The sequence below is a fragment of the Durio zibethinus genome, chromosome 7, assembly GCF_047325235.1.
Source record: "Durio zibethinus cultivar Kanyao isolate XHJ-2024 chromosome 7, ASM4732523v1, whole genome shotgun sequence".
In the NCBI taxonomy this organism is placed as follows: domain Eukaryota; kingdom Viridiplantae; phylum Streptophyta; class Magnoliopsida; order Malvales; family Malvaceae; genus Durio; species Durio zibethinus.
Window position 1 is genome coordinate 20,163,514 of NC_143168.1, and position 27,046 is coordinate 20,190,559.

Below are 27,046 nucleotides of genomic sequence, written 5' to 3' on the forward strand. Positions count from 1 at the left end.
TCCAAAAAATTTAAGATTAGAAGTTTCAATTTTTTTTTTAAAAGAAGTTTCATATTACTAGTTAAAACATTATTATTATAGTAAAATAACTTTTAATATGCGTCAAATAGTATATGCATAGAAGAATCGATATATAAGCAAATATCAATTAAATAAACAAATGATCAACATTAAGTTGGAATAAACTCGCATATTAACATGACTTGGACGCGAGACGTAAAGGTTTCAAAGCCTTCTCGTTACTATTGAGAAGATTACTTGGGCACGAAAGGGCTGAATTTAGTGCAGCAGATCTAGAAGTAGTGGGAATTATACTGAAGCAATGGAATAAGGGAGAAGAAGTAGTCTTTGATGTAGTAGAAGAAGATTTAACATCTGAAAATGAAAAATGTAATTCACTAAACACTGCATGTTGAGATATGTAGCATTTTCCCTGAAGCAATATAAAGATACTTAAATCCTCTATGATTTGGACTATAACCAAGAAAGACATATTCTAATGATCTAGATTGTAGTTTGTTAGAATTATGCAGCCAAATTCATGTTTTACATTACTTTTTTAAGAAAAAAATTTTATCATTTATAAATATTATAATACAATTAATAAATAATAATTTAACATCATTTCGAGTCCACACATATAAATAATTAATTTTTACATAATTTTTTATTATGATCAAGTAATTACAAAATTATGGTCAAAAGACCATTAAAGAAAACTCTAATTAAAATGCTAATAATAATAATAATAAAAACTTTGTAATAACCGTCGTTTATTAATATATATGCTATAGATATGTCCTACGGACGAGGATACGGCCTTGTTAAAATCGTACATATGCTGGGTTTTTTTATTGCTTTTTTATTTTTAATTCTTTATGTTCGGTGACCCCTACAATGCGAAATATTATATATGGTGCAATCCATCCCCTTCGTTTAATCCAATCCGTCGGATGCTTCACTCCAATTCCGATTCTTCATTCGTCTGACGTCACGAGTTCGAAAGAAAGAGACCAAAGGAAGAATTATAGACTGGGGCAAAAAGTTTAAAGTATTTTGAGCTTGATTCAATGAAAAAAATATTTATCAGGAGCGAAATAAATTTTTTTATAATTATTAATAAAAACCCTATAATCATCAATTAATTTTTATTTAAATTAATTGACTTCAAAATGCTATTTTAGTAGTCGAAAAAAGTGAGATTTACCTCATTAGATTGAAAATTTTTAATTTGTTGAGTTCAAAAACTACTTTGGCATTCACATATTCAAATGGTTAATTAATGTGTTTATGAATCTTAAAGATAAAAAATTATTCCTTCTGTCTCTTTTTTTTTTTGTCTATCCTTTTTTTTTTAGGATATTTCAAATTTATGTCTTTTTTTTTTTAAATCTAAAATTTTTACTTTTTTATATTTTATGATTTTTTTTACTTTTTGACATTAAAAATTATGAAATTTTAATTCTATAAAAAAATTTAATTTTAATATTAAATACATTAAATTAAGTCAAAAATTTTTCTGAAACTCCATAAAAATCAATACCTTCCAAACAAATTGAGACAGGAGCAAAAAATTTAAAAAAAAATATTTGAATGCTTTTAAAAAAAAAATTTTGGAAACTTTTTCATCAATAAAATTGATAAATTTATCCATAATTTTTTATTTACATTATAAATATATACCCTTAAAAATATTTTAAATATGCCGCCATACTTTCATTAGGTCAAATATGATCTATCTTGATAGCCTCAAATTAGATTGGTAGTTCTAGATGAAGTTAGACTCAATTGATAGAGTTTTTTTTAATTATTTTTTAAAAATATGATGAAAGGATAGTTGGACCAGTGCAAATTTGGCAATAAGGCTACTAGAAGTGGCAGTTCAGGAGAATAAAAAAAAAATTAAGGGTATAGTAGTAATTGAAGTTAAACCATTGGGGTGTTCTAAATACACCACAAAATCTTCTTTATACACCTTCAAAAAAATTTTCCAAAAATATCCACATAACAAATACTAATTTTAACTTTTAATAAATGATAAAAATACCCTTAATAGCTTATACACATCAAGACCATTTTCGTATATCTCAAAAATGAATATATGAGATTTATACTATGTTTTCGATAATTCATTTTCTAGAACAAAATATAATTTTTGAAAATCTTTTTCTAAAAATAAAATATAACTTTCGAAAATCTATTTCTAAAAATTATAATGTATTCTCATAAATGAACTTATGTTAGTAATCATGTACTCTTGAAAATTCATTTTCGAGAATACATAAATTTTTGTTTGTATATATATTTAATTATAAACTCTAATAATTTCTCTTCGGTGTAATTCCGATAATAAAAACCACTAATCTCTAGGCCACCAGCATCCTAATGACCAAAATATTAGAGATCTTTATTATTGGATTTGTCAGTCAACTAATAACATTATTAGAATAGGATGTTCGAGCTCGGGCTAGCATGTATGCATACACATAAGTCATTGATGTGCCCATTCTTACTCGATCATATGTGCAAATGGAAGATACAAAGTTCTTAAGCATGCATGAAATAAAAAAGCTTTGTCCTAAGCCCAAAAAACCAGAAAACGATTTCAATTTATTCATGCATGTTGAAAACATTGATTTCAATTTCATTTGCACACATAATCAAGAAAATGGATTAATAAAGGCATGATTAAGGTTTTTTAATGATTAAATGTAAAATCGAGCTTTTAGTAAATAAAAATCTGAGAAGTCTCAAATCCTTTTGGAAATGAATATCTAAGAAGATTTCAATTCCGAGAAAATTTGAAATTTTTTGAAAATGAATATCTGAAAATTCTTAAAGTTTTTTGCATATCTATTTTTAAAATGTTTGTCGTAACGTCTAGATCTGGGGATCTGTCGCTAGACATTGACTTAAGGGAGTCGCCACCAATCTTTTTTATCTAGGTGCGATTGGCCACCTATGGAATCTGTCCTTTCAGGGAACACCTAAGTTTAAGGGTCCCTAAAAGAATAGGTTCAAGTCTACTAACCAGAACAGGGTTCGGGAGTTCGGTTACGTGTGAGGAAGGTTATAGCACCCTCACAACGCCCATCAAAAGATGGTACCAGCTTAAATTTGTGTTATCCAAAAGCCTTAAAATTTTACCAAGTAATTAATTATTGGAAAATTTTCTCAATTTACTCTAATACTTTTAGCAGAAAATTGAGAAAATTCCCTCACCTCAAGAGTATGCAAGAAAAACTACTGTTTCACTTACAGAGGCTCCGTCGTCGGATTATTTAAAGAAAAAAAAACAAAATCAAAATTAAGATAGAAAGGAAGAAAAGAATGATTTTTTTTTTTGTAGGGAAAATTGATACTTTCAACTTTTCCCCAAAAATATTTTTTGGAAATTTCGATTTTCAAGGAAAATTGATACTTTCAACTTTTCCTCAAAAACCTTTTTTTTTTGAAAATTTATTTCTAAGGAAAATTGATACTTTCAACTTTTCCCCAAAAATATTTTTTTGGAAATTTATTTCTAAGGAAAATTGATACTTTCAACTTTTCCCTAAAAATATATTTTTTTGAAATTTATTTCTGAGGAAAATTGATACTTTCAACTTTTACCCAAAAATATTTTTTGGAAATTTATTTCTAAGGAAAATTGATACTTTCAACTTTTCCCTAAAAATATTTTTTTTTTGGAAATTTATTTTTCTTTTAAGGAAAATTGATACTTTCAACTTTTCCCTAAATATTTTTTGGAAATTTATTTCTAAGGAAAATTGATACTTTCAACTTTTCCCTAAATATTTTTTTTGGAATTTTTTATTTTTATTTAAAGAAAATAAAATAATAATAAATAAATAAAAATAAATAAAAAGAATATTACATAAACCTAATCTAATAAATAAAAAATAAAACAATAAAATAAACAAAGAAATATAAAAAAAAAAAACCTGTAGCGGCTCGGATCGCGGCTCGGCTCGGCTCGGCTCGGAGGGGGGCTGGCCCTCGCGGGTCAGAAAGCGGGTCGACGCCCGGGTCGGGTCGGGTTCGGCAAAACACGCGGATCCTCTGGGTTACTTAAGGCCAAAGCGATGTCATTTTGGGAGGGTATAAAAGGCACCTTCCTCCGTTTTTCGGCAGAACGCTCCTCCCCCTCTCTCTCTCTTCTTCCTTTTTCTCTCCCTTCTCTCTAGAAACTGAAGAACACCGGTGTCGAATTCTGGAAATTTTCGTTGGAATCTGAAAATTTCGCCGGTTTCTGGGATTCTTCACCGGAAACTGGACTGGTCGCCGGAAAATTCAATGTTCGCCGGAATTGTTGCCGGAAAATTCAAATTTCGTCGGAATTTTCGCCGGATTCTGGAAATTTCCCAGAAATTTCCAGAAAAAATTTTCGCCAAAAAATCTCTAAAAATTTTTTCTCACTCCCAGAACACTCCTAAACTTTTCCTAGCTTCCTATACACCTCCTTTTCTCTCAAATCAGTAGCTTTGCTTCTGTTTTCTCTGTGTTTTTCTCTGTTCCAGGGGATCCCTTTTATAGGGGTTGATCAGGAGTTCCTGATCAATCCCAATTCCTCCTTGGACGGGAATTCAGTCTTTGAATCCAACTGGACTCTTCTGATTGAATTCCCCTCCAGAGTGGGATTCTTCAACTTTGAATCTTAGCCATCCAGAATTAAAATCAAAATAAATAAAAAAATACTAGATAATCAAAAGATATGATAGTATAAAAATAAAAAAAATAATATCAGATAATTCAGAAAAAAAAATCAGATAAAATTAACAGATAATAAAAAAAAATAACATAAGATAAACCCAAAAATATATTACAAAAAAAAAATGATAATAATAATAATAAATATATAACTATATACATACAATACATATAAATCTAATCTAAATAAAAATAAATACACAAAGATATACATAATAATAATAATAATGAAATACATAAAATACAAAAGAAGAAAAAGAAAAAAAAAATACAGGATTGAAATGGGCCTTACCCCTTTGGGCCAGGCCCAATTGATCTGGGCCCGGACCCAATTGGGTGTCTACAGCTGCCCCTCTTTGCACATTTTCTGTGAAACAGAAATTGCGCAAAGACGTAGACACCCAATCAAGACTCAACTCAACATTTTTATTTTTTGATTTTTTTTTTTAAATTTTTGTTTTTTGTTTTTTGTTTTTTGTTTTTTTGTTTTTTTTTGTTTTTTTTTTTTTTTTTTTTTTTTTTTTTTTTTTTTGCCGATGTTCCTCTAAACAGAGGCACCACGACTTTGGAAAAATAAATTGCTCCTCTCAACAGAGGCACCACGACTTTGAAAATTAAATTGCTCCTCTAAACAGAGGTATCACGACTTTGAAAAGTAAATTGCTCCTCTAAACAGAGGTACCACGACTTTGGAAAAGTAAATTGCTCCTCTAAACAGAGGCAACGAAACTTTGAAAAATAAATTGCTCCTCTCAACAGAGGCACCACGACTTTGAAAAGTAAATTGCTCCTCTCAACAGAGGTACCACGACTTTGAAAAAATAAATTGCTCCTCTAAACAGAGGCAACGGAACTTTGAAAAATAAATTGCTCCTCTCAACAGAGGCACCACGACTTTGAAAAGTAAATTGCTCCTCTCAACAGAGGTACCACGACTTTGGAAAAATAAATTGCTCCTCTAAACAGAGGCAACGGAACTTTGAAAAATAAATTGCTCCTCTAAACAGAGGCAACGAACTTTGAAAAGTAAATTGCTCCTCTAAACAGAGGCAACGAACTTTGAAAAGTAAATACTCCTAGACAATCATGTCCGAAGGAGTTGAAAGTTGTGTTTGAGGGATTTCAGGAGATTATGCCCAAAGGTCTTATAAATCAACCCCGATACCAAGAGACATCCTATTTCAAGGATTAGGAACTTACCTGACAAGTTTCTTCTCAAACTTGCAAAGTCTTTTCATATCTGTCTTTTTCATGTGGGATGTTGGAACACCCCTGCTTCTTGAATTTGTACACTATACTTTCCTGAAAGTAGTGTATGCTATGCAAATGCATATGAATTTCAATGCATGCTATGCAAATGTTGGCCAATTAATTCATGTTCAATGTATGGTACTCAAGTTTCTCAAGCTCTTTTTTTCTTGGGTGTCAAGCCCTTTGATTCCTTAAGGATCCAATTGCACTGCTCTTCTAAGATCGAACCAGTGTGACTCTTAATTTTTTTTTCCATTCATATTCTTCCTGTAACAAAAAATCTCTTCCCAAATTCAATGTCCTAATCAGGAGCTGAACATCTCGATTCTGCCTTTATCACTCTCGATTTATTCAATGTAATGTAAAAATCTTTTTATGTTGTTATTCATTCATCAATCATTATTTTCAACTCAGAAAGGGAGAATGCATTTACACATTCCTTCCATGATGGGGTATTAAGAAGAAAGGGATATGAATGGTAGGGAAACAGTCATCAGAAAAAAGAGCAAAGAATGAAATAAAATGTTTCTTTATTAGCAAATGTCGGTAAACTTTGGCCAAGAAAGAAATACAAGGATAGGTATGGGGACAAAGCCCAAAATGAACAATAAGATAATCATGATAACATATCTCAAAGTTTTTTCTGAAAACTCAACCCTCTGATATATTTAACAACTTGGAACTCTTCTGAATTTGCTAACCTTCATATCAGCAGACTTTCAGATTCGATGCTGTATTCTCCTTATTTAAGTCGCCTTTTCAGGTTTTCAACTTAGACAAACCCCCTTATGACTCAAACCGCCCTTTTGGGGTTTTCGCCTTGAGTCCTCCTTGTTCACTTTTTCTTTTTTTTTCCATTTTTTCTTTTTTCATTTTTTCATTTTTCATTTTTTCATTTTTTCATTTTTCCATTTTTTCATTTTTTTCAAGCATAGTATTTCTTCACAGCATCAGAATTTACAGGATGGGGTAAATCATTTCCATCCATTTCAGTCAGTATCAACGCTCCACCCGAAAAGGCCCGTTTCACCACATACGGCCCTTCCCAATTCGGAGTCCATTTTCCTCTACTATCGTGCTGGATTGGAAGAATTCTTTTCAAAACCAACTCTCCTTCTCAAAAGTAACGAGGTCGAGTTTTCTTATCATGAGCCCTCATCATTCTTCTTTGGTATAGCTGACCATGGCACAGTGCAGTCAATCTCTTTTCTTCTATGAAATTTAACTGCTCATAACATTCTCGAATCCATTCAGCCTCTTCTAACTCAACTTCTTTTAAGACTCTCAAAGAGGGGATCTCTACTTCCACTAGTAGTACAGCCTCCATCCCATAAACCAACGAAAATGGGGTTACCCCAGTAGAGGTACGAACTGACGTTCGATATGCATGCAATGCGAATGGCAACTTCTCATGCCAATCTTTGTAAGTCTCGATCATTTTTTCCAAAATCCTCTTTATGTTCTTATTGGCTGCCTCAACTGCCCCATTCATTTTTGGACGGTATGGTGCCGAGTTATGATGCTTGATCTTATATTGAGCACATATTTCTTGCATCATCTTGCTATTCAAATTCTTGGCATTGTCTGAAATAATTTTCTCCGGAAGTCCATATCTACAGATGATCTCCTTTTTTATGAACTTACAAACCACAGAGTGTGTCACATTTGCATATGAAGCTGCTTCTACCCATTTTGTGAAGTAATCTATCATCACAAAAATGAATCTGTGCCTGTTAGAAGCCTTTGGGGTGATTGGACCAATGACATCCATGCCCCACATTGAAAATGGCCATGGTGGTGCCATAACATGTAAAGCAGACGGCGGAGCATGAATCTTATCAGCATATATCTGGCATTTATGGCATTTACGAGCATAGTCAATGCAATCATTCTCCATCGTCAACCAGTAATATCCCGTTCTCATAATCTGTCTTGCCATCATATGTCCACTAGTATGTGCCCCACATATTCCATCATGCACCTCTTCAATGATTTTTTTCGCTTCAGTCTCATTTACACACCTCAATAGTACTTGATCCTTGCTTTTTTTGTAAAGGATATCCCCGTCCAGGAAAAAGCTCATAGCCAATTTTTGGATGACCCTTTTATCATTTTCTGTTGCATGAATTGGATATTGCTAATCCTTGACATACTGTAAGATGTCATAATACCAGGGTTTTCCATCTTCTTCCCCCTCTACATTAGAACAATATGCTGGTATATCCTTAACATCTAACTTTATGGGTTGAATGTCAATGTCATCATTAATTCGAATCATTGCAGCCAGAGTAGCCAATGCATCAGCAATCACATTTTCTTCTCGAGGTAAGTGATCGAACTGGACATCTTCAAATTGTTTCATCAACTCTAGAATATACTTATGATATGGAACGAGTTTTGAGTCTCTCGTCTCCCATTCTCCTTTCAACTGGTATATAACTAGAGCTGAGTCTCCAAACACTTTCAGTATTTTCACTCTTCTTTCTATAGTAGCTTGCAGGCCCATAACACATGCCTCATACTCAGCGATGTTATTTGTGCAATTAAAATTTAACCTCGCTGTTACAGGGTAGTACCGTTCTTCTGGAGAAATCAAAATTGCCCCAATTCCATGCCCCAAGGCATTGACAGCTCCATCAAAGTACATTCTCCAACATTTTTCTCCATGCTCCCTTTCTTCCAGTTGAGAGATAGTCATCAAGTCTTCATCAGGAAATTTTAGCTTTATCGGCTCATACTCTTCAGTAGCACGATCTGCAAGAAAGTCTGCTATAGCACCCCCTTTTATTGCTTTTTGGCTCACGTATATAATGTCGTATTTCGAGAGCATTACTTGCCATCTAGCGATTCTCCCAGACAAAGAAGGCTTCTCGAAGATGTACTTAATGGGATCCAATTTCGCTATGAGCCATGTAGTGTGATAGAGCATGTACTGTCTAAGTCTTTTGGTAGTCCACGCTAATGCACAACACATTTTCTCCAGTGAAGAATACTTGGATTCGTATTCAGTGAACTTTTTACTCAGATAATAAATAGCTCTCTCCTTCCGGCTAGCCTCATCTTGCTGGCCCAGCACACATCCCATTGAATTTTCACATACAGTTAGGTACAAAATTAAAGGTTTTCCTGAAACAGGTGGCACCAATACTAGAGGGTTCGATAAATATTGCTTGATTTTATCGAACGCCTTTTGACATTCTTCATTCCATTTTTCAGGATTATCTTTACGAAGAAGCTTAAAGATGGGATCACATTTGTAGGTAAGCTGAGAGATGAACCGAGAAATGTAGTTCAATCTACCCAAAAAACCTCGAACTTCTTTTAGTGTGCTGGGAGGTGATAAATTCTGGATGGCTCTTATCTTATCGGGATCGACTTCAATTCCTCTTTCATTGACTACGAAGCCTAGCAACTTCCTTGACTTTACCCCAAAGGTGCACTTGGTTGGGTTTAATTTTAGCTAAAATTTTCTCAACCTCTCAAATAACTTTCTGAGGCTGGTGACATGATCTCCATCCCCACAAGACTTTGCAATCATATCATCTACATACACTTCGATCTCTTTGTGCATCATGTCATGGAAGAGTGTTACCATGGCCTTTTGATATGTTGCCCCAGCATTCTTTAACCCAAAAGGCATGACTTTGTAGCAGAAAGTTCCCCACATGGTCACAAAAGTAATCTTTTCCATATCATCTGCAGCCATCTTTATCTGATTATACCCCGAGAAACCATCCATAAAAGAGAAAATCGAATGCTTAGCCGTGTTATCTACTAGTGTGTCAATATGAGGCAAAGGAAAGTTATCCTTTGGGCTAGCCTTATTCAAATCTCGATAGTCCACACACATTCGTACTTTTCTATCTTTCTTAAGAACTGGGACTATATTGGCTACCCATTCTGGGTACTTAGCCACTTGTAGAAAACCTGCATCAAATTGTTTCTTCACCTCCTCTTTAATCTTTGTAGCATTTCGGGCTTCATCCGTCTCAGTTTCTGTTGAACTGGCTTACATTCTGGCCTTAGAGGCAATCTGTGCTCCACTATCTCTGTGCTCAGCCCTGGCATATCCTGATAAGACCAAGCGAATATATCTATAAATTCTCGGAGTAGGTCTGTCAGTCGTTGCCTATCTTCAGATGAAAGTGAAGTGCCCATTCTGACCTCTTTCCTATTTTTTACATCTCCCAGATTCACTAAGTCTACTAACTCTTGATGGGGCTCAATCGGCTTATTTTCTTGTTCAATCATCCTCATTAGGTCCGGAGGCATAACATATTCTTCAGAATTCTCTTCATTATCAAATTCATCAGTGTTAATTGAATTCTCAAAGCTAACCTCTTTATTGTTATCATGATTATCCTCATGTTCATTTAAAGACCTGCAATTGAATGAAATGGGATATGTTGGCAAGATGTGCTTGGGAAGATGGAAATAATGAAAACACAAGAAGAAATGAATGAAAATGCATACTTCCTAACTTTATTAAAAATAATAAATGATGAATGGCCCGAACAAAAAGATCACCCCAATGCCTTGGGCAATAGCTATTGGGATGCTACAATTACATTGCATCTAAATCAAAAGTCGAAGGCATCTCGATAACACTCCAATTGTTCAGCTCATAATCTGGTGGACAGAGACGAACCCACTCTTCTTGATTTACCCTCACCTCATCTTCAACAGCATTAATGGCTAACTGGGCAAAATCATCCTCCACACTTTTTCTAGCATCTGGGTTCATGAATCCTCCAGGTCTGAAGGTTTCATACAAGTGTGGGATGAACATCAGTCTTGGTGTCTTTCTTGATGGCCTCCTTTTGACTTCCCACTCTGCCATCTCATAGCCTAAGCCTGCCCTATCGCTATTGTCTGCTATTGTTGGAGGTTCTTTAATTCCCTGTAAATTTTTGCCTAGCCCTAGTCCTGGACACCAGCCTTTATTGATGACTTGGCTCACCACTATATTTGAAAAAGGCTGACTTTGGAATCCTTCACCTACAGTATTGACCAATTCAAAAGATCGATAGGAGTATTCCAATGCTTCTTCAGCAGCCTCTATATATGGAGTGTTCAATGGTTGAGTCACCAGCATGTCTTCCTCCCCAACTACTACTACCAATTGACCTTCTACATTGAACTTGATCTTTTGATGTAAAGTAGAGGGCACTGCTCCTGCCATGTGAATCCATGGTCTTCCTAATAAACAGTTGTAGGAAGGAGAGATGTCCATCACTTGAAATTTTACATTGAAGGTGCATGGCCCAATTTGTAAGGGCATCTCAATATCTCCCAGGACTTCTTTTCTGGTCCCATCAAAGGCTCTCACAATCATCTGACTATCTCGCATATGAGAATAGTCGATGGGTAGCCTTGCCAAAGTTGACATAGGCATGACATTGATGGCAGAACCATTATCGATAAGGACTTTAGCTATGATATGGCTCTGTCACTTTACTGTGATATGCAAGGCCTTAGCATTTCTCTTTCCCTCCAAAGAAATCTCATCATCACTGAATAAAATGTGATTTGGCATGACTAAGTTTTCAGCCAAGTGATTCACATATTCAACAGACACGTTATGTGCCACGTATGCCTGATTCAACACTTTCAGCAAGGCATTCCGATGTGGCTCTGAGTTTAGCAACAGTGATAAAAATGAGATTCGAGCTGGTATTTTATTCAACTATTCCATAACTGAATATTCGCTATGTTTTACCAGCTTCAAGAATTCACAAACCTCCATTTCTGATACTGGCTTTGGCTGATCTTCTTCAGGCTCTATCTCTGGATTATTTCATCTTTCTCCTTCTTTAGCCTTCTCCCTTCTAGCCTTCTCTAGCATTTCTGGGGTGTAACATCTCCCACTTCGAGTAATGCCTCCTACACCAGTAATATTGGAAGCATCAGCTTTGGAGACCTCTTCTTTTTGCCCCTGCACTACAGTGTCACATCCATATCTCCAAGGCACAGCTTTATCATCTTTGTATGGAAAAGGAGTTGGGACTTTAAAAGTTACCGGCCTAGGGAGGAACTTGTCTATGACTGATTTTGGTTTGTTTCCACACCGAATTGTCACTGGTTTGGGAAACAGCTTTTCAGGCCTATCAGTCATGCACACCTTAGCATTCTTCAAGCTTTCTTTTTCTTCGTAGACCTCCATCTGATGTGAATTCAAAAGTTTTTATACCTCTCGGTGAAACTGTTTACAGGTCTCAATGGAGTGGCCTCTTGCCCCACTATGATACTTACAACTAGTACCAGCTATATATGCTCCATGATAGCTGTGTGGACTTACCAGTTGTATCATGTCTGCTTTTCGTAAGACATCAAACAATTGATCGAGAGGTGTCTTAATATCTACCACTTCTTTCTTCACATGACGCTCATGCTCTTCACCTATAACATTCACATTATGATTTGGCAAAGGATTGCCACTAACATTTGGTGCAGTCATCCCTCCAGTGTCAAAGCAGATCATCCCATCCTTGATCAACTGTTGCACTTTATATTTCAGAGTAGTGTAATTTTTGGTAGAATGACCAGCAATCCCATAATGATAGTCACAGTGGGCAGTGGGATCATACTACTTGGGGTAAGGTGGCTTGAGGGGTTCCAATTTACTTGGAGCAATCAAATGATTGTTGTAGAGCTCCTTGTATAATTCCGTATAGGTCATGGGAATAGGGTCAAAAATAGGTCTTTCACGAGTGGTTCGTTGCTCCCGCGAGCCACCAGCAGGGTTAGTTGGGCGAATTTGTGGTTTTGGGGTAGGTTGAATGTTAGAACTGTACATGGTGTTTTGGGGTCTATGAGAGGTTTGATAGGTTTGGAGGTATGGTGGTTGGTATGGGTGAAAAGAAGTGTTATTTACAGTGGGGTGATAGGGTAGATATTCTGGTGGGGGGTAGGGTGAATAACCCCTAAGTTGCTGTCTATCAAAGCTCACAGCCTGAGCTTCAGTTTCTTTTTTCTTCGGGATTCTTTTGCCAGATGCTTCATTCCCTTCTAGCTTGCCATTCTTGATGGCACTCTCAATGATTTCTCCCGAAATTACCATATCGGCAAAATTCTTTGTTGCATTCCCTATCATTTTTTCATAATAGAGAGGTTTTAAAGTGCTAACAAATAGCACTGTAGTTTCTTTCTCGGTCAGAGGAGGCTGTACCTGAGAAGCAATATCTCTCCACCTCTGGGCATACTCTTTAAAAGATTCGTTTACCTTTTTCTCCAGATTCTGCAAAGACAAACGATCTGGGGCCAAATCGATGATATGTCGGTATTGACTGATAAAGTCATGTGCCATATCGCTCCACGAGCGAATGCGAGTCCTGTCCAACTGAACATACCATTTGGCCGCAGAGCCAGTAAGACTGTCTTGGAAAACATGCATCAAGAGTTTCTCATCCTGTGCATGAGCTGCCATCTTCCTACAATACATGGTGATGTGGGTTTTGGGGCACTTTGTACCGTCATATTTTTCAAATTTTGGTACCTTGAACTTATGGGGGATAACCACATCAGGAACTAAGCAGAGCCCAGCGGCATCTACTGACCCATAGAAGCTAAATCCTTCCACAGCCCTTAGCCTTTGCTCTAGCATGCTAATCTTGGAACTTTCCTCAGCCTCTACTCTTATCTTTTCCTTCTCTTTCTCTTTTAAATCATCTAGATCAGGAATTGGTTCTACTGCCTTTTCAGTGAAGACAGAATTTATATAGCTGTTATACTGCCCGGGGTTGAAAGTCGATGGCATTCCAGGATATGTTGGATATGCGAATTGTTGTGGTGGGACCTCTTGAGCAGACTGAGCTTGAAGTGGGCCAAAACCTGGAGGGTACAGGGGGTCAGCTATTTCTTGTAATGAGGGAATTTGCTGGCTTGTACTTCCTTCAACTCTTTTTCCTTTGTTCATGTTATTAAGAGCCTCCAGAATCTTACTTAGTTCACCCTCAATCTTCTCCTAGGCTTTCTCTATCTTTTCAAATCTTTGGGAATTTTCCTGCTCCATTTGCCTTACTCTGAATCTTGTGTTGAATCGATGGGTAGGATTTTCGCTAGACGGAGCTATCCTGGAACCTTGAGTACCATATCTTAGAATCAGTAAATTGGCATGATCATCACATGGTTATTTTGTAAGTGTAATGAATGAGAATGCAATGAATGAGAATGTAATGAATGAGAAATGCATGTATGCAAAGAACATTTGCCTCAAAACGGTATTCAACTAAAAAATTTCATTTATTCCAAAAAAAACTTTAGTCTACATTGAGTTTATCATCCTAGCATTATAGCCATAAAATTGTTTGATCTGTTCATACTGGGCCTTGGCCTCTTCTATGAAGTTCAAGAGACGTTGTCCATGTTCTCCTACTGGGGCCACCACTTGTCTTAATGCCTCTGCCTCTTTCACCATCTCTCTTGCCTTACGCACCCCTTTATGAATTTGGGCTGTTAAGTGCTCAATGTATTTCTGCCTCCCTAGGTTCTCTCTTTTACCACACCAGACTTGGTATGATAATTCTCTATGTTCTCTAACCAATGCAGTAATGTGGTCTCCTTGTTCATCCAACCTTTGACTTAGCCCGCTCAAATAACTGTTTAGCATGTTAATTTCTGCCTGTGCTTCAGTACTTTCTTCTTCCAATTCGGCATACTCTTGCTTCAGTCTTGTGTTTTCCTCAGTCAGCTCGACAATGGTTATCCCTTTGGCCCTTTCTCTCACACATAGCCTCTTATGCTCCTGGTGTAACCTTGCTAGATCTTCAGTAGCTGCATCACGTTCTCTAGCAATCTTATGAACTTTAACTTCATACTTTTCAGCTCTACCTTTCCATTGGGCTTTTTTTTCTTGAAGTTCTTGAATCTCTTTCTTTAACTTGATCTTTTCAAATTCAAATTCTTTTGTTGCCAGCTCTAACTCTGATGGTATCTCTTCAAGCTTTTCTTCTGTCGGTGGTTGAGGGACTTCATAAGTGAATACCATTTTTTGTCTTCTCTTTGTTCTCCAAACCAAGTAACCTGGAGTGACTTTTTCAGTGAATGATCCAGGACTCACTCTTTGGGGATTTTTCCATGCTTTGATCATCCCATTCATCCTCTGAAATGCTTTAGGCTCACTATAAGAGAAATCTAACTGATGAAGCCCATAAGTCATAGGAATAAACTGTTCTCCCCCCAATTGTCTCCTCACTAAGAGCGGTGCATAATTCGTCACTCCCCATAAACCTAGAAGTGGAACCACTGTATTATCTCTACATTGATATAACATAGGCTCTCGATTCATCCATGGGGCTAACCATCTCACCCTGGCACCTTCCAACTTTTGCAAGAAAGTTATCCATTCTTGTTTAGACTTCTGCTTTGACCACCCACTTTCACAGAACTCTTTGATCGGAAAGCGATTACGGACATAAATCTTCGAGAAAGCCCCATTTCCTTGTTCAAAATGGCTTTTCATCCATACGTACAATAGCTGTATGCATCCTATGAAGCGCCCTCCATTTCGAAGACAATAACTCAAAGATCTGATAGTCTCTGCTAATATTACCGTTGAAGGATTACAGCCATTGATCACACTCTCAAAGAAATCAACCACTGCTATCTCAATATGTCCCAAAACCTTTGGAAAGATTACCAGTCCGTATATAGCCAAGGCAAATATGTCTAACCCTCGTTCTTCATTGATGTGTTGCATCAGAAACTCATGAAAGAACTTCCAAGGTAGGCAAACCTGTTCTTGTTTCTTCTTTGTATGAGAATCCACAACTTCCTTGTCTATCCCCATGAGTTGAGCTAGACTTTTACGAAATCCTGACTTATGTTTTTTGACATATATCTTGTCAGGAGTCTTTAGATGCAAACCCAATAAGATCGAATATTCTTCTATGGTGGGAGTCATATCAGCTTCGTTAAAGATAAAACACATGTATGCAGGATCCCAGAATTGTGTTGCAGCTCTAATTAGTTGATCATCAACAGCCACTGCTAGAAGGTGTGCTATATGCCCATGCTTCTGACAAAACTGCCCTTGTCTTGACAGACTCATCTTTTTCCAGATGTCAACCAAATCTTCTAAATTGTTCTGTTTGAGGGGGACAGATGTTTCTTGAGACAGAGTAGACTCATACCCAATTGGCAAGCAATCTCCCATCTTCAATTGAGTCTTTTCTGATAGGGCCCTTACTTCATTAGGTGTCCCACATGGTGCTAATACTGATGAAGAGCAAACTAGGTGTTCATTGGTGTCCATGAAAAAAAATTTGTTGAAGACCGTTTTTCAAGCAAATGTTCTTTTATGCAACCTTATGATATGCGTATGAACCAATGCAAAAGAAATAAGAAAAAGGTTAGTATACCCAGAAAAAGAACAAATAACTAAGTAATTTTACACATCACACATCACACAAAATAAAAGGGATGAATCCTATGCTTTTGGTCAATTCTAAAAAGGAAGAGTGATAGCTCTATCTATAGGTTAGGCATTCTTAAGGTTCACTATATGTGGTTTTAGGGTCAAAGTCTAAAGGTCCTCAAATTGTTCCTTACATCCTTGTCCATCACAGACTAATAAGGCACCTTAATCCTCACCCATTACAGGCTAAAAACGGAAAAGGTTCAATTTGAGTGGGAGTATTTCGCTAGCCACTGCGGAGGTATTAGACCTCACGAAAGCAATAGGTACTTTACTCCCTCTTAGAGGGACGGAGCTCGGGTGTAGAGCTTATGTTATGCACATGCACATGAATGACATAATTAACAAGATAAATAAACAGGAATGAATAATAACACATATATACAAAAATGGTTCAATTTTATTAGGCTTTTGGATAACACAAATTATTTGCTGGCCTGACTTTCAAAGTCCCCAGTGGAGTCACCAAGCTGTCGTAACGTCTAGATCTGGGGATCTATCGCTAGACATTGACTTAAGGGAGTCGCCACCAATCTTTTTTATCTAGGTGCGATTGGCCACCTATGGAATCTGTCCTTTCAGAGAACACCTAAGTTTAAGGGTCCCTAAAAGAATAGGTTCAAGTCTACTAACCAGAACAGGGTTCGGGAGTTCGGTTACGTGTGAGGAAGGTTATAGCACCCTCACAACGCCCATCAAAAGATGGTACCAGCTTAAATTTGTGTTATCCAAAAGCCTTAAAATTTTACCAAGTAATTAATTATTGGAAAATTTTCTCAATTGACTCTAATACTTTTAGCAAAAAATTGAGAAAATTCCCTCACCTCAAGAGTATGCAAGAAAAACTACTGTTTCACTTACAGAGGCTCCTTCGTCGGATTATTTAAAAAAAAAAAAACAAAATCAAAATTAAGATAGAAAGGAAGAAAAGAATGATTTTTTTTTTGTAGGGAAAATTGATACTTTCAACTTTTCCCCAAAAACCTTTTTTTTTTGAAAATTTATTTCTAAAGAAAATTGATACTTTCAACTTTTCCCCAAAAATATTTTTTTTTGAACTTTTGATTTTCAAGGAAAATTGATACTTTCAACTTTTCCCCAAAAATATTTTTTTTGGAAATTTATTTTTCTTTTAAGGAAGATTGATACTTTCAACTTTTCCCTAAAAATATTTTTTTGGAAATTTATTCTTAAGGAAAATTGATACTTTCAACTTTTCCCCAAAAATATTTTTTTGGAAATTTATTTCTGAGGAAAATTGATACTTTCAACTTTTACCCAAAAATATTTTTTGGAAATTTATTTCTAAGGAAAATTGATACTTTCAACTTTTCCCTAAAAATATTTTTTTTTTGGAAATTTATTTTTCTTTTAAGGAAAATTGATACTTTCAACTTTTCCCTAAATATTTTTTGAAAATTTATTTCTAAGGAAAATTGATACTTTCAACTTTTCCCTAAATATTTTTTTTGGAATTTTTTATTTTTATTTAAAGAAAATAAAATAATAATAATAAATAAAAATAAATAAAAAGAATATTACATAAACCTAATCTAATAAATAAAAAATAAAACAATAAAATAAAAAAAGAAATATAAAAAAAAAAAACCTGGAGCGGTTCGGATCGCGGCTCGGCTCGGCTCGGCTCAAGGAAGAGAAAACGGCTCGGGGGAGCGGCTTGGCGGCTTGGCTCGGCTCGGCTCGGCTCGGAGGGGGGCTGGCACGCGCGGGTCAGAAAGCGGGTCGACGCCCGAGTCGGGTCGGGTTCGACAAAACACGCGGATCCTCTGGGTTACTTAAGGCCAAAACGACGTCGTTTTGGGAGGGTATAAAAGGCACCTTCCTCCGTTTTTCGGCAGAACGCTCCTCCCCCTCTCTCTCTCTTCTTCCTTTTTCTCTCCCTTCTCTCTAGAAACTGAAGAACACCGGTGCCGGATTCTGGAAATTTCGCCGGAAGTTGGCCGGAATATCGTCGGTTTCTGGGATTCTTCGCCGGAAACTGGACTGGTCGCCGGAAACTTCAATGTTCGCCGAAATTGTTGCCGGAAAATTCAAATTTCGCCGGATTCTGGAAATTTCCCAGAAATTTCCAGAAAAAATTTTCGCCAAAAAATCTCTAAAAATTTTTTCTCACTCCCAGAACACTCCTAAACTTTTCCTAGCTTCCTATACGCCTCCTTTTCTCTCAAATCAGTAGCTTTGCTTCTGTTTTCTCTGTGTTTTTCTCTGTTCCAGGGGGATCCCTTTTATAGGGGTTGATCAGGAGTTCCTGATCAATCCCAATTCCTCCTTGGACGGGAATTCAGTCTTTGAATCCAACTGGACTCTTCTGATTGAATTCCCCTCCAGAGTGGGATTCTTCAACTTTGAATCTTAGCTATCCAGAATTAAAATCAAAATAAATAAAAAAATACTAGATAATCAAAAGATATGATAGTATAAAAATAAAAAAAAAATATCAGATAATTCGAAAAAAAAAATCAGATAAAATTAACAGATAATAAAAAAAAATAACATAAGATAAACCCAAAAATATATTACAAAAAAAAAAATGATAATAATAATAATAAATATATAACTATATACATACAATACATATAAATCTAATCTAAATAAAAATAAATACACAAAGATATACATAATAATAATAATAATGAAATACATAAAATACAAAAGAAGAAAAAGAAAAAAAAAATACAGGATTGAAATGGGCCTTACCCCTTTGGGCCAGGCCCAATTGATCTGGGCGCGGACCCAATTGGGTGTCTACAATGTTCAATTTCAGAATGTGAATAAAGAAGAAAAGAGAAAAGGTAGGAATGAAAAATAAAAAGTCAAAGGGGGGTGTATTTAGTATTAATAAGAAAATGGGTTTTCAAATTTTGATATATTTAGAATCCGGTTGTATTTTACATTTAATGGGGTGTAAATAGAATTCTCCTAAACCATTTCCTTCCTATTAAAATTTTTTTGTATGGTTACAAATTGTAATACTGTGAATCCATTATTTTGTTTTGTAAAGATTTCTCAAAAATAAATATCCGAGAATATTTAAATATTCTCAAAAATAAATATTCAAAAAACTTTGAAATTTTTTGGATATCCATTTTTGAGAAATTTGATTTTAGAAAGCGAATAAAAAAGAGAAAAAAAGTAGAAACAGAAAATTAAAAATTAAAAATTGGGTGTATTTAATATAAATAGAAAAATGAGTTTTGAAATTAGAGTGAATTTAGAATTGAGGTGTATAGCATTTAATGGGTGTAAATAGAGTTCCTCTAAACCATTTCCTTCTCATTAAAATTTTTTTGCATCGTTTCAAACTGTAAATACTGTGAATTCATTATCCTAGTTTGTAATTCCTTTGTGATTTACCACATGGTCCTGCACATGTTGGCGGAGATGTTGATGAGAAAGGTTTGGGAAATTCTTTATTTGATAAAAAACAAGAAATCAGACTACTGCTCATACGAGAGTTCCCAAAATAAGTATAAATCGTTCAACTGTACATTCGTTTTAAATTCTTCCCGCAGTCCAGCTTATCGTTTAGTATGTTTTGTTACTATCTTCTAGATGATAAATGAAGTAGAAGAAGCGAATATGATAGTGGGTATGATAGTTTCATGGAGAAACTTTTAGCTGAAGAGGAAGTATGGCAGCCAAAGCAGAGCAACAAGCAAAGAACGAGAAGATTAAGCACCGAAAGAGGTCAAGGTTCACCGTACAATCACATGATCTATTGAAAATGTTAAACTCTTAATTTTAGTAATACAGCCTCAAGTATTATTTGAAAAAAAAAAAAAAAACAGGTCAAAGGTCCTTTGAGGGCTAAGGTAAAGGCAGTTTGCAAGTAGGCAAGATCGGACTATGGTAAAGGGTCCTGATTTAGTCGCATACTTTAACAATCAAACTATCCAGTCCTGGAGTCAGAAGATCGGCTTATAAATTTAAATAAGAGACACATAGAGAAAGCAATGCAAGTGAGTTCTGGTTTGGTGGTGGGTTCTCACAACTTGAACGAGCTCATAGTTATAAGTCGCGATGGGGACTCTTCTGTAAGTTGTGTGCGTATACATATGAAACACACTTGCACCTTTTCTCTTTTTTTTTTTTTATGCTTTTGAATTATAAGTCACATGAAAAAGTAAGAGCGAATGGTGTTGCAGAGAAAAGGGTGGGAACATTTAAGCGGTCAAACATGTCACATATGCGGAGATGAGGTAGGACTGACAGACGAGGGAGAGCTGTTCGTGGCCTGCAATGAGTGTGCCTTCCCCATTTGTCGTGCTTGCTATGAATACGAGCGCAGGGAAGGGAATCCAGTGTGCCCTCAATGCAAGACCAGATTCAAACGTCTCAAAGGTCATTAACTAGTCGGTTTTTCTTCTGTTTAATTTATACTATTTTAGTGTTAATGCACAGTGCTCAGTACTTGTTTTGTTCAGGCTGTGCTAGAGTGGAGGGGGATGATGAAGAAGATGACATTGATGACTTGGAGAATGAGTTCAATTTCGAGGGAAGGAGCTGCGGGCAGGATGGGCACCATGCTTTGGCTGCCAATGCAATCAGCAATCTCTCTGGCTTGCCTCATGTTGTTCGCACTGATCCCCAACTTCCCCTTCTCAGTAATGGTCAAAAGGTATTTACCCAATAGACTAAAATTTCTGTTTACTACATCAAAGTTCATGATCATCTGGAATAAATGACGCTAGGAAGTCTTATCCGTTTATTGTTGATTTTTTGTTGCGTCCTTAAACTTTTGCGCTTCCCCACATTGTGAATCCCTCCAAGGATTTAGCTGCTTATGGCTATGGAAGTGTTGCTTGGAAGGAGAGGATGGAGGCTTGTAAACAAAGAGAAGAACAATTACAAATGACGAAGTCTGGTAATGGTGGCGAAGATCCGTACTCTGAAGGCCTTGATTTACCATTGTAAGCCTCCTAGTAGACTCTTTTATTTAATTTCTTTTTGGGGTTTTTTGTAATAATTCAGATATAATTTCAGCACAATTTTCTTTCCATATTTGCTCCTAAAAAACAGGCAAGCATTGATGTTATGATGCTTGAAACCATTATTATTTTCTTCCCAAAATAATTCGTGAATTATGAAATTCAATTTAGTAGTCATGTGATGGTTAATACAATCCCTCTTAAGCTCCCACATCTACCATGGACCTTGCAACTTTGATAAAAGACTGTTTTACCTTTATTATTTTTATTTTTTTGATGAATCTTTTTATTAATAACATTTCAAGGGTCTTTTTATTTACAAACATTAAAATTGACATTGTAGCCCAATGAATATTAGGACTGTTCACGTGATAACAGTGTAAAAAATCTTTTTTAAAATTTTCGAAAACATTATAAAAACACACTAAGCAAACATATAATTACTATAGTTCTCAAAAAAATTAGACAAAAGCATAAAACACAAACAAAAACAAACCCAAATACATCCTAGATGTTTTTTATTTATCCAAAAGCTGGAAGGAACTTGTTAGATAAGAAAAATGCTTTCGGTATTAATAGTGCTCAACTTCCTTCTTTTTTTTTTTAAATTTGAAGTCGTCAGGATTTAAACTTTAATTATTGAAATTAAAGGTTTAACACTTTAGCATCAATCAATTAGTGGCTGTTGGCAATAATTTACATGCTTTACTTCTTGTTTGATTACAAATAATTTCTTGGCTAATTGAATACTTGCTGCCTGTTGATCAGAATGGACGAGGCTAGACAACCATTGTCAAGAAAGTTGCCCATTCCATCAAGCCAAATCAACCCTTACCGGATAATCATCATAATTCGACTTGTAGTTCTTGGATTTTTCTTTCACTATCGAGTCATGCACCCGGTGAATGGTGACTATGCTTTATGGCTTGTATCAGTCATTTGTGAATTCTGCTTTGCTCTTTCATGGATTCTTGATCAATTCCCAAAATGGCTTCCAATTGACCGGGAAACTTATCTGGATAGATTATCCTTAAGGTAAGTTTTCTATAAAGTGTTCATATATACTCATGAAATAGTTATTAAAGTCTAGATTTTGAACTTGGGGCTTAGGCGAAATTTTTCACCACCTTTCTTAGGAAGTAGTTTCCAGCAAGGTTGGGCTTCGATCCCTGGCACTTACAAAATCCCCTTCCTCAATTGCTCTTAGCCCTTGGCCTCCCATATACAAAAAAGGTCTAGATTTTGACTACTGCTCTTTTTTTTTTTTTTTCTTTTTCAGGTATGAGAAGGAGGGGGAACCTTCTCAACTTGCTCATGTTGACATATTTGTAAGTACAGTTGATCCATTAAAAGAATCCCCACTGGTGACTGCAAACACTGTTCTTTCCATTCTTGCAGTGGATTACCCTGTTGATAAGGTCTCATGTTATGTTTCTGATGATGGTGCTGCTATGCTAACATTTGAGGTACTGTCAGAAACTTCTGAATTTGCGAGGAAATGGGTCCCCTTTTGTAAGAAGTATAATATTGAACCACCGGCACCTGAGTGGTATTTTTCTCAAACGATGGACTATTTCAACGATAAGTTGTTGCAGTCATTTCTGAAGGAAAGGAGAGCATTGAAGTTAACAACATTTCCAACGTCATTGAATTTTATTCTATTATTTATGGCTGATCACATGGCAACCCCAATGCCAATTGTAACTGTAGAGAGAGTATGACGAGTTCAAAATTCGGATCAATGCTTTGGTTGCCAAGGCTCAAAAGGCTCCAGTAGAAGGGTGGGTTATGCAGGATGGAACTCCTTGGCCTGGGAATAACATTCGAGATCATCCTGGAATGATTCAAGTATGTCTAGTGGATTGTCATTTTATATATGATTACCAATTAACTTATATTTGCGGTACATCACAGGTTTTTCTTGGACAAAGTGGAAGACTTGACACTGATGGAAATGAACTGCCACGCTTGGTGTATGTTTCTAGAGAAAAGAGACCAAGGTTCAATAACCATAAAAAGGCTGGAGCAATGAATGCTTTGGTTAGAGTCTCTGCTGTGCTCACAAACGCACCATATCTTTTAAGTTTGGATTGGGATCACTACATTAATAATAGTAAGGCTCTCAGAGAGGCAATGTGTTTCATGATGGATCCATTGCTAGGAAAGAGAATATGTTACGTCCAGTTCTCCCAGAGGTTTGATGGCATTGACAAGGGTGATCAAAATGCTAATAAGAGCACCGTATTTTTTGATGTAAGTATTTGTTTATCAAAATTTTGTTTTGTTCATCTTTGACCAAAATATAATGTGTGAATCCTCAATTTCAGATTAATATGAAAGGTTTGGATGGCATTCAAGGTCCTATATGCGTTGGTACTGAATGTGTATTTAGGAGACTAGCACTTTATGGCTATGATGCTCCAAAACCAAAGAAGCCATCTACAAGGACATGCAACTGTTGGAGTAAGTGGTGTTGTGGGTGCTTTTGCTCGAGGAAAAAGAAGAAGCTACCTTATAAACAACTAAAGACAAGAAATACTGAACAAGAAGATGGAGAAGCAGCCCCACTTATGTTTACTGCTATGGAGGGTATTGAAGAAGGTGTTGTATTGAATTTTTGTACTTTCTGATCTGTCCCATAAAACCATTCAAGTTTTCTAACAAATGAAATTATGTGAAGCATTGTTAGTATAGATGTGAAAGCTTTGAAAATGTGGAACCCTTGACTCAATTAGTTTATGCAATCACCTTTAAGAGGTGACATTCAGTAGGTCTGAAGTTCAAATCCAGTACTTGCAACTCATTCCCCTATTCCTGCAGCCTACTTTCTTAGAAAAAAAAAAAAAAAAAAAAAAAAAAAGTCTGAAAATGCGGTAGTTGTGCATTTGGTTGACCTGGAATCCACCATGATCATTTGATTTGTGATTTCCTTATAAAACATTTAAGGATCTAACATATTTTTACGTCAGCTTGTAAGACTAATCAATATTTTATAAATCAATAACCTTAACTGTCCAGCAAGTTTGATTATCTTGTCATCTAACTTGGGAGATCTTGAATACAGGAAAGGTAGGGGAAAATTTTGCCTTGTCTGAGCTGAAACTGGAAAAGAAATTTGGTCAGTCCCCTATTTTTATTGCCTCAACCTTGCTAGAGGATGGTGGAACATTGAAAGGTGCTAGTCCTGCCCCTGCATCTCTGCTTAGAGAAGCCATCCATGTTATCAGTTGTGGTTATGAAGAAAAAACAGAGTGGGGAAAAGAGGTAGCAACAATTTATAGATTCTGCTATCGATATTTTGATATAATTTTTTCCCTTAAAAGATACTTATAATTCATATTGAAATTTTGATATACCTTTTTCCCTCAAAAGATACTTATAATTCATGCAAATATTTGTTGTGATATAGGTTGGATGGATCTATGACTCAGTTACAGAGGAAATATTAACAGGATTTAAAATGCACTGCCACGGGTGGCGATCCGTATATTGTATTCCTGCTAGGCCTGCATTTAAAGGATTTGCTCCCGTCAACCTTTCTGATCGTCTGCAACAGGTCCTCCGATGGGCCCTTGGATCTATTGAAATACTCTTCGCTAAGCATTGTCCTCTTTGGTAGGGATATGGAGGTGGTCTAAAGTGGATGGAGCGTATTTCTTACATAAATGTCATTCTATATCCGAGGATCTCGATTCCTCTGGTTGCATATTGTACCCTTCCCGCTGTGTGTCTGCTAACGGGGAAATTCATCATTCCAGAGGTATTAAGCTTCTAACCAAAAATTAGCGAAAGAAAACCTCGCTTGTTCTGTGGATTTTTTTTTCTTTCTTTTTTCTTTTTTTTGGTATTTGTAGCTGCCAAGAGTTATTGAGATTAAAAGTCCAAAATTCCACGACTATTTTTTTTTTTAATTTATCAATTTCTTTACATTGTTGTTAGGACATCCTTGTGATGTGAACTTAATTATCTTCAATTGCCTATACATTTTGCAGCTTAGCGGTGCCAGTAGCATTTGGTTCTTGTCACTTTTCCTTTGTATTTTTGCAACAGGCATCTTGGAAATGAAATGGAGTGGAGTCAGTATGATGAATGGTGGAGAAATGAACAATGGTGGGTGATTGGAGGCGTTTCAGCGCAGCTATTTGCTGTATTCCAAGGGCTTTTAAAGGTTATAACCGGCGTTGACACGAACTTCATCAAGACTCCAAAGGTAAGCGACGATCGAGAGTTCTCCCAGCCGTATGCATTAAAGTGGACAACTTTGCTCATCCCACCAACAACATTGCTTATAATAAACATGATAGGACTGGTTATCGGTATTGCAACTGCAATAAATTATGGTTATGATTCATGGGGACAATTTTTTGGAAAGTGTTTTTTTGCCATCTGGGTTATTATTCACTTGTATCCCTTCCTAAAGGGTTTGTTTGGGCGAGAGAACAGGTCTCCCACGATTGTTATTGTCCGGTCAATTGTGTTGGCTTCTATCTTTTCTCTTGTGTGGGTTCATTTGGATCCATTCTTGCCCAAATCAGTTGGTCCGCCACTTGTGGAATGTGGGTTGGATTGTAACTAGCAGCACATCTGCTCCACCGGAACCCCAAAATTTGCTAGTTGAGGATATATGGATTATGAAGGCAAAGTTTGCGTAGTGTAGCTTAAATATGTATTTTGGGACGATGTCATCCCTTCCATTCGCCATTTCCTAACATTGAAATCGGAATAAGGGTGTTGAGCAAAGTGATTTTTATTGGAGGTAACAGCTCCCTGATTCTTTATCAGTTTTATGCACCCATGGAAAAGGAGGCTATGTGTTTTATTATTATTTACATTACTCTTTTGTCTAGTTGATTTGATTTTTACTTACAGTAAAAGTGGTGATTGTAAAGGTTAAAGATTTCAATATGTCATTTTTTATATCAGTTTATTGATTTTAAAAAAAAAAAAAAACAATAACTTTTTACATAAAAAATAAATTCTTTTATTAAAAAATCCATCATCAATGGTGAATTGCCATGTGAATTCACATGAACGGATAAAATTTATTAAATTGTTTTATTTCATGCATGTTGCATATGTGGCATATTTTTATTGGTAAAATGTGTTGGTGGATATATTAGATAGACATAATTTAGATTAAGTTTTCTAAATGGAGTTCATAAAATTTTTAATAAAAATGATACAATTAAAATTTGAATAAAAAAATTGAAATCAATATATTGATAGAATTTAATGAGAATATCAATAATATATTAAAAATGATTAAAAATATAATTTATTTGATTAGTATCAATTGTAAAAATTTTATTAAAATGTTTTTCTAAAAAATATATCAAAATTTATTATAATTGGTTAATTGGTTATGTTTTCTCACATATGCTTTCTCACATATGCTTCCTTGGCTTGTTCACATTCTTCATTCACAACACCCATTTGTGTTCCAATTTCAACCATTACCTCATTGAGCATTTAGATGTGCTTTTGTGCTTCAATAAGTGCTTCGTCTTTCTTTTTTCATCTATGCTTGCAATTGTCAATTTTCTTTTAAAAGTTGGGTTAGCTCATGATTGGTGGATGACTGTGTGATGTTGAGATAAAAAAAAAAAAGATTCTTTTATTCCTTTTTTTCTTGTTTGAGTGCTTGAACCTTTTTGTCTAACCCTCTTTTTAGCCTTTTGTTTTGAAGCTCCAATTCATCTTTTCAACTTAGAGCTTTCTTTTA

General features: G+C 35.7%; 1 protein-coding gene and 1 pseudogene across 1 annotated transcript; both read left to right on the plus strand.

The window, feature by feature from the left end:
• The first annotated feature begins 20,529 nt into the window (after nucleotides 1-20,529).
• LOC111318342 (putative cellulose synthase A catalytic subunit 5 [UDP-forming]) lies at nucleotides 20,530-24,369 on the plus strand. Its single transcript, XM_089763419.1, has 6 exons — nucleotides 20,530-20,737; nucleotides 20,821-21,014; nucleotides 21,167-21,306; nucleotides 22,093-22,359; nucleotides 22,604-22,790; nucleotides 23,035-24,369. Exons 1-6 carry the CDS (start codon nucleotides 20,530-20,532, stop codon nucleotides 23,617-23,619), a joined length of 1,581 nt encoding a protein of 526 aa, XP_089619545.1. The 3' UTR covers nucleotides 23,620-24,369.
• LOC111276937 (putative cellulose synthase A catalytic subunit 6 [UDP-forming]) lies at nucleotides 23,658-26,168 on the plus strand (annotated as a pseudogene).
• Nucleotides 26,169-27,046: the final 878 nt, after the last annotated feature.

Bases quoted from the DNA above. Each gene is read 5' to 3' on its own strand.
- LOC111318342 (XM_089763419.1), top strand. From the start codon at position 20,530: ATGGTGTTGCAGAGAAAAGGGTGGGAACATTTAAGCGGTCAAACATGT. The intron at 22,360-22,603 runs GTAAGTTTTCTA...TTTCTTTTTCAG, and splicing joins CTGGATAGATTATCCTTAAG to GTATGAGAAGGAGGGGGAAC. The intron at 22,791-23,034 runs GTACTGTCAGAA...TTGTAACTGTAG, and splicing joins CTGCTATGCTAACATTTGAG to AGAGAGTATGACGAGTTCAA.